Below are 13014 nucleotides of genomic sequence, written 5' to 3' on the forward strand. Positions count from 1 at the left end.
GGAACAGATAGCATACCAATAGTGTTGCTACAAGCTACTGAGACTGAATCTGTCCACATTTTGACAAAAATTTGTCAACAAATATGGAAAACAAAACAATGGCCCATAGACTGGAAGCGTTCAATATACATCCCAATTCCAAAGAAAGGGGATCCCAGGAAATGCAGTGATTATCGAACTATTGCCTTAATATACCATGCAAGTAAAGTAATGCTCAAGATTCCACAATAAAGTCTCCTATCATATATGGAGTGAGAAATGCCTGATGTCCAAGCTGGATTTAGAAAGGACAGAGGTACCAGAGATCATATCGCAAGCATACGTTGGGTAATAGAACGGACCGCCGAATTTCAGAAAGAAATCACCCTGTGCTTTATAGATTACAGCAAAGCCTTTGATTATGTAGATCATGAAAAACTAAGGAATGCTTTAAAAGGAATGGGGTGCCACAAAAAGAGGTTACTGTAAGGACAGAATGTGGAGAAACCGATTGGTTTCCAATCGGAAAGGGTGTGAGACAGGGGTGTATTTTATCACTCTATTTGTTTAATCAATACACAGAACATATAATACAGAATGCGGAATTGGATCAAAATGAAGGAGGTGTGAAAATTGGAGGGAGAAATATCAATAATTTAAGATACCCAGACGATACCATAATTGTAGGAGAAACCAGTAATGATTTGAAATGAATGCTGATGAAGGTAAAGAGGAAAGCACAAAACCAGGACTACAGCTGAATGTCGAGAAGACTAAAGTAATGACAACAGAAGATTTATGTAAGTTTAAAGTTGATGAAGACATTGAATTTGCCAAGGATTATCAATACCTTGGCACAGTCATTCACCAAAAGGGAGACAATAGTCAAGAAATCAGAAGAAGGCTAGGACTGGAGAGGGCAGCTGTGAGAGAACTAGAAAAGGTGCTCAAATGCAAAGATGTATCACTGAACACTAAAGTCAGGATCATTCAGACCATGGTATTCCTGATCTCTATATATGGATGTGACAGTGTTGGAGGTCGCTGATTCATAGGGTTGCCATATGTCGTAGTCGACTTGAAGGCACATAACCACAACAAATGTTTGTTCTTACTTTGCTTCTTTCCTGTGTAAGTGGAATCTAATCTAGAGAATTTTGTTTCCCTCATTATTCATCCTAGAAACCTGTGTCAAATTTATTTTTATTAATTTCAAAGCCTTTTTATTGGTCAGTGTTGTATGATGGTGAAGACAGCCTTTCGTGTTTCCAATTGCAGGTTATGTTCTATTTCTATTTGGGGTGCATGAACAGTTGAATCTGAAAATGCAGTTTGATGTAAAATCAGACTGATTACAATATGTTGCTATGTCATCAATGACTCTAGCTGTTGGAAAAAAGAGGATGCATGTTTTCAGTCTGCTATGTTTAAACCACTTCATTTAAGGCAAGGTGGGCAGGGTCAATTAAAAACATAGAGCACATCTAGAATTTTGCTAGAATATATTTCACTTCCCACTGTTTTATCTTCTGCAAATTGAGACACTCCTGATGTCCACTGGAGCCTTTTCTGCAGAATAGTCAGTGCAATTATTCCACAATTATTTTTGGAGTTTTTTTAGTGTAAATTTTGCAAAGTGTTGCTGTACTTCACATATTCACAGAAATAGAAACAAAAGAAAATGATTTCCTATAGGAAACTTCACTAAAATTGCAAAGTAAATCAGATATATTTAAAGTGACCATCTGAACTATATCAACTTCCTCCTTCAACAGCTTCCTCCCTGATAAAACAAGATCAGCATAGCACATGTCTTCTTTCTATTATCTGGGCTGATTGCAGGTGTTGCCACCACTCACTATGTGCTCAGAGACACGTTACCGAATTCTTCCAAGCTACACAGGAAGTGGATTGGACTGTGAAAGACCAACCCAAATGGTGTTTGCGTTTTGACCAATTTGTAGGGCAGTCCAATATCTCAGAGAGGAGGTCAGATCTCCTGCTCCCCTGGTGCATTCACTATAGCTGCCCAATTTCCCTGCTTTTAAAAGTTTGAAAGAAATATTTGTGGGCTATAGGTACGTTCTTAAACCGCAAGGTTTTTTGCCTATTAGTGAATTTCTCTGCTTTTTAATCCGAGAGGTAAGAAATGGGATCTTACTGAGTTCAATAAGTGCTTATTGAGTTCAGTGGGATTTACTCCCCTGCAATCATGCTTAGGATAAGTGAAACTGAGTACAGGGGATGGGGAGGGGAGAAGGAGGGAGGGGAGGGAGGGGAGGAGAAGGCCAGGTTTGATCATTTGCATGTTTCTTGAGTTCAGTGGGATTTACTCCCATGCAATCATGCTTAGGATAGGTGAAACTGACCGGGGGAGGGGAGGGAGGGAGGGATGGAGACAGCAAGCAAGGAGGAAGAAGGAAGAGGGGAGGGGAAAAGGAAGGGTGAGGGGAGGGGAAAAGGAAGGGTGAGGGGAGGGGAAAAGGAAGGGTGAGGGGAGGGGAAAAGGAAGGGTGAGGGGAGGGGAAAAGGAAGGGTGAGGGGAGGGGAAAGGCAGGTCTGATCATTTGCATGCTTATAGAGTTCAATGGGATTTACTCCCGTGCAATCATGCTTAAGATTGGTAAAACTGATCATGGGGAGGAGGAAGGGGAGGGGGAAGGAGGGGATTGGAAGGGGAAGGGGAGGGGGAAGGAGGGGATTGGAAGGGGAAGGGGAGGGGGAAGGAGGGGATTGGAAGGGGAAGGGGAGGGGGAAGGAGGGGATTGGAAGGGGAAGGGGAGGGGGAAGGAGGGGATTGGAAGGGGAAGGAGGGGATTGGAAGGGGAAGGAGGGGATTGGAAGGGGAAGGAGGGGATTGGGAGGGGAAGGGGAGGGGGAAGGAGGGGATTGGGATGGGAAGGGGAGGGGGAAGGAGGGGATTGGAAGGGGATGGGGAGGGGGAAGGAGGGGATTGGAAGGGGATGGGGAGGGGGAAGGAGGGGATTGGAAGGGGATGGGGAGGGGGAAGGAGGGGATTGGAAGGGGATGGGGAGGGGGAAGGAGGGGATTGGAAGGGGATGGGGAGGGGGAAGGAGGGGATTGGAAGGGGATGGGGAGGGGGAAGGAGGGGATTGGAAGGGGATGGGGAGGGGGAAGGAGGGGATTGGGAGGGGATGGGGAGGGGGAAGGAGGGGATGGGGAGGGGGAAGGAGGGGATTGGAAGGGGATGGGGAGGGGATTGGAAGGGGATGGGGAGGGGGAAGGAGGGGATTGGAAGGGGATGGGGAGGGGGAAGGAGGGGATTGGAAGGGGATGGGGAAGGAGGGGCAAAGAAAGGGGGAGGGAAGGGGCAAGAGGGAGGGGATAGGAGGAAGAAGGAGGGTGGGTTTGATCTTTTGCATATTTTTTTAGTTCAATGGGATTTATTTGCGTGCAATCATGTTTGAAAATGAAAATGGACTGCCTTCAAGTCAGTCCTGATTTATGACGACCCTATGAATAGGGTTTTCATGGTAAACAGTATTCAGAGGTGGTTTTACTATTGCTTTCCTCTGAGGCTGAGAGGCAGTGACTGGCCCAAGGTCACCCAGTCAGCTTCATGGCTGTGTGGGGATTCAAACCCTGGTCTCCCAGGTCGTAGTCCAACACTGACCTGGAGGAGGGGCAGGGAGAAGAGGAGGGGAGGGGAGGAGATTGGGTGGGTGGGCACTGGGAAGAGAGGAAGCCCCTTTGTTTTCCAAAAGGAAAACATTGTTAACAGTATCATTGCTTTTCAGGGTTTCCCCCACCTTTTTATTCTATAGCAGGCACATGTAGCCTCCCACCCAAATTTAAACCAAAGCTATCCTGGGCACATCCACATCAGACCTTTATTTCACTTTGGAGAGTCATGGCTTTTCTCAAAGAATCCTGGGAAGTGTAGTTAGTGAAGGGTGCTGAGAGTTGCTAGGAGACACCCTGTTCCCTTCACAGACTTCAATCAGAGTGGCTGACTGTTAAACCAGTCTGGCCACTGGAGCTCTGTCAGTGGAATAGGAGTCTCTTCTCAGCACCCTTCATAAACTACACTTCCCAGGATTCTTTGGGAGAAGCCATGACTGTCTCAAGTGAAATCAAGTCTGGTGTGGGAGTGACCCCTGATTAGGCAAGTTCAGCAGCTGGGAGTCTGGCTTTTACAATGCCGTTTTTTACTGAGCATGCCCGACACTATCATTCAGTTCAAGGCAAAATTTATTAAATTAATTAAAAATCAGCCAGGCATTTTTTTAACTTTTAAACTGCAGAAGATGAAGATCCGAGTATGGGGCAAGGTAAGTAATAGATTACAGATACTCTGTAAACATGGCTGATTTTTAATGAATTTCAACAGATTATGAGAACTGTCAGAGAAAAAAGTCCAAAAGGGCTCTGGGGTTTTTCCCCTCTCTTTTTAGACTTTGAACTCTGCATTTTCTCTGATTATTTTGTGTATCGCCATGAAAATTGAGAGGGTTGTTAAGCAAGTGTTTCTGAGTTCAGGACTATAAGTTTTGTAAGCTTTTGTTTTGAAATGAGCTTATGGGAAGCATCAGAATGGAGTGGGGTATTTTCAATTTAAAATTGCAGAATGTGAAAAATCCACACTGGCTATAGTATACAGTCACTCTTGTGGATGTATAATTTTAAGCCATGGTTTGATGTATAATATAGTCCAAACCCAGGCTTGTGATTTAGTTCTTCTGGACAATCCTTGGATACAATTCATGGTTAATCTAGAGAGCACTAAACAATGAGCCTGGGTATGGATTACATACAGCAGCAAAATGAGCAGAGTAGCAAAGCAGCTGTAACCTCCTCTCTAGGGACCTACACATTTGTTTGTTCATGCTAAGCCATGGTTTAGCTTTGTGTTGTATGCAAAACAGGCCAGTGTTTCTTCTGCTTTGTTTTAAAGTCACACTCAGATTGCTTCTGTGTTGGGGGAAGGGCTATGGCTCAGTGGTAGAGCATCTGCTTTGCATGCAAAAGGTCCCAGGTTCAATCTCTTACATTTCCAGGTAGGACTGGGAAAGAATCCTGTGTGAAATCCTGGAGAGCCCCTGCCAGTCAGCGTAGGCAATACTGAGCTAAACGGACCAATGGTCTGACTTGGTATATAGCAGCTTCATATGTTCTTGCAAGGATCAGTTTGTGAGGAAGGATTCCAACCTACCATGTCAAGTGGTAAGCTCAAATTCTTCCTCTAATGGGCATTTGAGAGTAAACTTCATAACTTGTCATTTTAAACATCAGTCTGAAGGAGCTTGCTTACTAGCAATTCTTGTGCTGCTTCCTGCACAAGTGAATGGCAAATGTCTAAAGAGTGGCATATGAAAATGGGGAAGGTTCCATTTTTGTGGGGATATGAAGTTCTATTTTTTGCAGATTATAACTTGCGGCAGAGAAGTAAGAGCATGAATTTACCCACACATCTCAATGCTCCTTCATGTTTTAATTGGCAAAGCGTTCTCACAAAAGAACAGCAGGAACATACAGTGGACTTCACAAGCATAGCTTCAGTGTAATTAACACACACAAATTTCTTATAAAGAAACAGTATGGACAAAGTATGACACACATTGTAACTACGGGGAAATAGAAGTGACAATCCACTTAAAATCTCTCAGCAGAAAAGGTTAACAGAATACACTAAATCTGAACTATAGATAGAGGAACAGCACGATTCTCTTTAAATCCAGAAATATATATTTAGGTAATAAGACTTATAATGATGAAAAGAAGAGAAAAAAGCTTGCACTACAAAAATAATTATTTTATTTTTTATCCCTGTTCCTATTTAGGTGTACAACCTGGCAGATTAGCTTGCAATGTTCTTAAGAATTATTTTGGTAATAAATGCTTCCAGAATTTCACCATTTTTTCAAAGTGCAAGACTGAAAAGTTAAATTAACTTTGTTTTAGCAAGTCTGCAAAGCAAGATATACTTAGGAAAAAGTTAAGTCCTACTGAATTCTGTGAGATTTGCTTCCAAATAAACACTAAAATTTAATTAATTTTGAAAAGAATGGAGCAGTTTCTAAATATTTGAAAAGGCAAATCTTTAACCATTATCTTTAGGAGCATATGGACACTTAGCATACAGTAGGGCCCCGCTTATACAGTGGGTTAGGGACCAGGCCCCCGCCGTAAAGCGAATATTGCCATAAAGCAGAACCCATTGACTATAATGGGTCGTATCGCGCAAAAATGCCAAAAAACTGCAAAATCGGCTTTAAAATGGGGAATTTCCCCTAATTGAAAGCAGCCGCATCAGCGGAACGCCGGAAAGCCGGGCCCTACTGTACTTGGCCAGTTTTTAAAACAATTTCTGCAGATACAAACATTAGCAGAGTTATTAATGTTTTCTATATGAGCATTTTGATAATGGTGGAAATGTTAGAATATGACTCAAAAAGACATAAATCACATATCTGCATATAAATGTACATTAAATTATTTTGTAAACTTTCTATGGACTGTCAGTTCTCAGGATTTGTTTTTACTAGTAAAGAAATAATTATAGAAATATCATTTATGTTAAAAAGTGTTTATATAATAAAAAGTAGCACAACTTTGTAGATTAATCATTCATATATTTCCGATTATCGTTGTAGGGCTCAGGACAGACAGACAGATCTGGCAGCACAGAGTGGCTTTGGACATCCAAAATTCCACTGCTAAGCAGAAATTTAGCTTGAAAATTGAATGTTATCTGTTTTCAGAATCACCCACAGAAGTTGTCCCCTGAGAGGTGCCTAAAATGCCCAATTCCATAAGAGAGATTTAATTCACTAATAGCCAAAAAACTCTTGCGGTTTAAGAACATCAATTTCTTTGATTTTTAATCCAGAAGGTAAGAAATGGGATCCTGTGTAAGTTTGCTGAGAATGGATTGATCATTTGCATGCTTACTGGGATATACTCCCCTGCAATCATGCTCAGGATAGGTAAAACTGGCCACAGGGGAGGAGGAGGAGGAAGCAGAAAGGGAAGGACAGAGGGAAGGAGGGAAGATGTGAACAAGAGGAAGGGGGAGGGGAGAAGGAGGGCAGATTTGATTATTTGCATGAGTATTGAGTTCAATGGGATTTACTCCCATGCAATCATGCCTAGGATAAGTGAAACTGATCACAGGGGAGGAGGATAAGGGGGAAGGAGGGAGGGCTGAAGTGGGGAAAGGAGGATAAAGACAGTTTTGATCATTTTCATGCGTATTGAGTTCAGTGGGATTTACTCCCGTGCAATAATGTTTAGGACAGGTGAAACTGACCATGGAGGAGGAAGAGAAAGGAGAGGGAGGGCTGGAGTGGGGAGGAGAAGAGGAGGGAAGAGAGGTGCAGGAGGGTAGGGGAGAGTGGAGGGTGAGAGGTCAAGAGGGAGGGGACAGGGAGAGAAAGGGGGAAGGGGAGGGAATCAGGGGGAGAGGAGGGGAGAGGGGAGAGGGGAAAGGAGGGGATAAGGAAGGAGGAGGGGAAAGGAGGGGATAAGGAAGGAGGAGGGGAAGGAGGAGGACAGGTTTGATCATTTGCATGCTTATTTAGTTCAATGGGATTTACTCCTGTGCAATCATGCTTAGGATAGGTGAAACTGATGAAGAAAAGTGGGAGGGAGGGAAGGGGAGGAGGAGGGGAGGAAGGATGGGGTAGGGAAGAAGGTGGAAGCAAGAGGGAGAGAAGTAGGGGTAGAAAGGGGAGGAGATTGGGTGGGTGGGCACTGGGCAGAGGGAAACAGTTAACAGTATCATTATTTTTTGGGGTTTCCCCCACCTTTTAAATTCTACAGCAGACACGGAGTCTCCCATACAAATTTAAACCAAAGCTGTCCCTGGCCACATCCACACCAGATATTTATTCCCCTCATAGAGCTGTAATCATCAGAAGAGAGGCTGACTGTTAAACCACTCTGGCCACTGGAGCTCTGTCAGGGGAATAGGGCATCTCCTAACAACTCTCAGTACCCTTCATAAACTACACTTCCCAGGATTCTTTGGGGGAAACCATTACTGTTTAAAGTGGAATAAATATCTGGTGTGAATGTGACCCCCTTATTAGCCAAGCCAAACAGCTTTTATAACACTGACAGCTGGTTCTTACTGAGCATGCCTGCACTTATCATAGACTCCATTGTTAATGTTCTTAACTTAATGAATAATCAGCCACGTAATTTCTTAAACTTTGAAACTGCTGAAGATGAAGATCAGAGTATAGGGCAAAGTCAGTAATAAGATTAAATGTACTCTGTGAACATCACTGATTTTTAATTAATTTCAACAAGGAGGATGGGGCTGGTAGTGTGTGTGTTAGTGAAAGGAGGTGCAGCTGGGACCCTGACTAAACGCTGTGTTTTTTCCCTCTCCAGGTACCTATATAAACTTGTGCCTGGCAAGGGCATAAGCCCTTGGCATGAGCCAAAGGGCGAGAGCAAAAGGGCTCCTGTCCTGCAGCTCTCAGCCGGGGGCAATCAGCCTGAGCACAAGATTCTGGCCTATAAGGCATTAATGGAGTGTGCCAGCTTACTGGTGGAGAAGAAAAGTATAGTCGCTGGATAGTTTCAACACGATGCATCTTGGAAACCCCTGTCCATGCACATACAACTTGTGCTACGGCAGATCACTTTGTGCATTATCCTCAAGGAAGGTGCTACCCCATTATGGGTGTTGTGTGTGTGTGTGGAATGATTGTGGGTGTCCCTTGGTGAGAGGAAGGAGCTCCAGGAGAGTGTGTAGTGTTGCCCCACCTTTTGGTGAGAACATAAGTTGGGGTGGCAGTAGAACTGGGAGTGATGCTGCTACTTGTACACACATGTGTTGTTTTGTCTTCGTGGTATATTTGTGTTTTAATCTGTTGGTAGTGATTATGATTTATTATGTTAGTTATTTTAGGTTATATTATTTAAGATTTTTTTAAAAAATGTTTTGTATTGTCTTAAATGTGTAATTTGGTTCTTATGTTTATTGTTAATGTTAAGATGTTAATGTTTAAGATGGCTTCTTTTAAACATTTTGTATTGTTTTAAATGTGTAATTTGGTTTCATTTTTTTCAACACTGTAAACCACTTGGAGGCCTTTTTCAAGTATGAAGCGGTATACAAATTAAATAAATAAACAAACAAATTATGAGACCACTGACAGAATAAAGTCCCACAGGGGTCTGGATTTTTTTACTCGTTTTAGAGAGAATTTAGAGTTCAAAGTCTGAGTGCTTTGTGTATCACCATGAAAATTCTCATGGCTGTATAATTTGTACCCACCAATGCAGGCAGCACCAAACTTTCAAGGAGTTGATAATACTGTTGCTATCGCTGCCACATTTGTTTTCTAGAAGCAGCAGTTCTGTTATGTGCAACTAGGTCAAATATCACTTTCATAAGAAAAATAAAATAAAGATTCCTTATGTGGGGGTTATAAGTTTCATGAAGCAAATCTAATACTTTTATGCTGTTTGCACAACCAGCTGGTGTCATCTGTAAGGTACATATATACATTAAGAAGCTAAAAACACTGATCCTCTGCAGATGACTTGCATCAAAGTCCCACTGAAGTCAATGGCATTTTCCCAGTTTGTCTCTCAGAAGAACCAGAGCTTGGAAAAGTTACTTTTTTGAACTACAACTCCCATCAGCCCAATCCAGTGGCCATGCTGGCTGGGGCTGATGGGAGTTGTAGTTTAACAAAGTAACTTTTCCAAGCTCTGAGAAATACATAGTGCTTGCATAGCTTTATATTAGCATAAATGTAAAAGGAATGGTCATTGTAATTCATTACTTTACAACTTCCAGAATGGATTATTGCAACATGAACTGCATGCATTTTCTATGAAACGTGTTTGAAAACTGTTAATTGGTCTGGAATACAGTGACCATGTTTTTAGCTGCAGTCAGTGGAAGATGCCACCTACTTTAATCTGTGATGAAGCCTTTATTTTATTTATTTATATTTATTTATTATTTGATTTATATCCCGCCTTCTTCCTAGAAGAGTCTGCTGCCTGGATACAGAAGAGAACACCTGGTGTCTGGACCACCGGATGGTGGGAATAGGAGTCATGCTGGCTTCCAATTAATGTATATATGCAATTCAAAGTGCTGACTTTTATCACATTTTATGAAACAACCTAAATTATACTAGGCACTGAATACGATTTTGACCTTTAAAGCCTTAAGGCTATTTGAGACAGGGTACCGTAAGGACCACCACTTCCAAGTTATTTAAGATCTATAGCAATTTTAAGATTTCCCAGAAATAAGAAATATTTATTAGCTCCAGGTATTTCAATAACAGATTATTTTTGCTTAGAAAAATACTTACATCTAGTAAAGTATGAAGATGCTGATCTTGGAAAACACTATGTAGAAAATCTAAGTCTTTTTCACTGCAATCTGTAAGGGCATGGATTTCCTCTAGGCTGTCCAGCACCTGTGAGACTGCTCCTATAGTCAAGCACATAAATAAGGAACTACTTAAAAGACTGAAGGTAATCTGGAACAAGAATATTTCACTTTATTCACACTGAATAAAACAAGATAATTAAAAAGCTACAGCTTTTGCTGAGGAACTAACTGTACCTGAACAGAATAGATATCTTTTCAAGTCTTTACACTGTATAAATTAAGAATATGTTAACACAACTGTACCAAAAAGGCTCGCCCCATTTTATATTAGTGATATATGTGCGTGTGTTTATGTTCATATGTATCATCACAAAGCACCTAAAATTAGGTCTACTGCAATCCAAATATGGTCAAGCTATTAACATGATCTGACAGAGAGGATTGGTTTTAAGTGAGAGACCTAGACTCAGATCCAAGAGCAGCCAACAGCTCATAGACTGAGTACGTGCTAAATCCATGGTTTAGCATGATGCTTATGAGCTGGAATGAGTCTACGCAAGCCTTGGGTTCTTGTACTCCCCTACCTTCTTGCTATGCAGCTGGGAGGATGATTTTGGCAATATTCACTTTCAGCTTTCCCTAATCTTTGTTTGCTATTGTATGTGGTCATAGTTTATAACAGACACTGGTTAGTTTAGCAAACCAATTTCAGAAACCAGGGTTTGAAGTTGGCTTGTTTTGAAATTGACCAGAATTCGTTATAAGCAATGAGCCCTGGTTCACATGCAAAGATCAGAGCAACCTTCGCCAGCATGGCGCCCTCTAGATGTTCTGGATTACAATTCCCATCAGCTCCTGCCAGCACAATACTGGCTGGGGCTGATTGGAGCTGTAGCCCAAAATATCCAAAAGGCACCCAGTTGGCAAAGGCTAAATTAGAGGAAACTGAAAATAAACACTTGCCCTTCTTGTGCTGTGACCCCCCCATCCAAAACGCAAATCTTCTTGCAAATAGAGAAGCATTTCAAAAGCAGTTTATGAATGGAATAGTGGTCTAGCATTGTAAGAGGAAAAAGGTCAATTATGCAGAGGAGAACCTAAAGCAGTCTATGATTCTACATCAAATTCTGCAGCAGATATCAGATTCCATGATTGCATGGAAAACTTGGAGACATGCAGAATGCATACAGCTGGGAACAATAATATTTTAAATATTGGTAATCAACTGTTAAGTCTCCAAAGTAGCCTATACAGATTTGATACTTCAAGACAAATATTCAAATATAGAAGATCCCAAGACTTAAAACAAGGTATCACCTCTTTAAGTGTTTTGAAATTTGTACTAACGAGCTCTACAGGGAAAGACCTACTCATTAACAAATCTAGCCAAGCAAATGAGGGGAAGCTCATCCATCTCTAGTTGCTGCCAGTCTGAATCGACAAAAGTCAGACTTATGGTCTGACTCACCACAAGGCAGCTTTATTACGTTTACATGTCCAAACCATGGTTTGAAGATTGGGACGTGGTGTCTGTTCCTTGTTTTCCCACCTCCTGCCTTGCATGAAGATTCTCCTTTCCTCTCCATAGTTTGTGATAACCAGCATTTGCTAAGGCAACTGAATCAGGCAAAACTATGGATAATGCTCACCAGGAACTGCCTCCAAACTATGATTTGAAGCCATGATTCGAAAGCAATGCTGGTTGGTGCTAAACATAGTTTGCACAATTTTGGTATCATGGCAAACTACTATTACTGCAAACGATGAAAGAGGAAGGGGGAAGCTGCAACCAAGAATGGAGGAGAGAGAACATGAGTCCACAGCATATTCCCAATCCCCAAACTATTTGATTACTGTCACAGCTGGTTTGGGAACCTTTTTGGCTCCAGGGGCCAAATCTTTATCAGGCCCCACTCCGCAGGCTAACTTTTGACAAGTAAGTGAGGTACAGGCGGGCCCCACTTATACGGCAGGTTCCGTTCCGGACTGCCGCCAAAAAGCGGAATCCATTGAAGATAATGGCACGTGACAAGCAAAAACCGCCGTAAAAGCGGAACAAGCGCCTTAAAGCATCAGCAGAACGCCGAAAGGCGAAGCGCCGTAAAGCGGGGCCCGTCTGTAATCCACCTGTCAATCACATGATCAAGGTTGGCTGTCCCACCCACCTTTCAAAATCTCTTGCCCTTTGAGAGTTTCTCCACATTTCTTCTTTCCATCCCAGAGAAGTGGAAAGAAGCTGTGTGGGGCAACTTCCAAGAGCAGCGCTGGGAGGGAGAAGTGATTTCCAATAAATGGAAACTGCTTTCCCCTCCTTTAGCAAGGTGTGCTCCTACCACCCATAAGCTGATGGGCAGCTGGAGTGTGCCTTGCTCCAGCAAAGGAATTGGGAGCCCACTTTAAGCTCTCAAATGACACCCCCCTTACCTGAATCACAGGGAAGGACAGGAGGGCGTAGCTTCCCAAAATGGCCTTCTAGGCCAAATGGGGAGGCCTGGTGGGTCAAGTTTAGCCTGTGGGTTGGAGCTTCCCCACCCCTTGGCTTCAGCTTGCAAAACAGTCTTTATGAGCAGCCAACATAGAGAGATTTACTGCAGTGTAGCCTCTAGATTGTAAAACAGGAGAACGGCTGTAGTTCAGTGGCAGAGCATCTGCTTTGCATGAAGAAAGTCCAGTTCAGTCCCTGGCGTCTCTAGGGCTAAGAGACC

The 13014-nt window shown here is 42.5% G+C and overlaps 1 protein-coding gene across 9 annotated transcripts in view; it reads right to left on the bottom strand.

Moving 5' to 3' along the window:
• Window positions 1-13014, bottom strand: part of CASK (calcium/calmodulin dependent serine protein kinase) — a 315472-nt gene that overhangs the window by 93517 nt on the left and 208941 nt on the right. For all 9 annotated transcript variants that reach the window (XM_061627480.1, XM_061627481.1, XM_061627484.1 and 6 more), the window contains one exon: window positions 10287-10408. In XM_061627480.1, coding sequence (XP_061483464.1) covers window positions 10287-10408 — 122 coding nt within the window. The remainder of the gene's footprint in view (window positions 1-10286; window positions 10409-13014) is intronic.

Source organism: Rhineura floridana, chromosome 5, assembly GCF_030035675.1.
Source record: "Rhineura floridana isolate rRhiFlo1 chromosome 5, rRhiFlo1.hap2, whole genome shotgun sequence".
Lineage (NCBI taxonomy): Eukaryota > Metazoa > Chordata > Lepidosauria > Squamata > Rhineuridae > Rhineura > Rhineura floridana.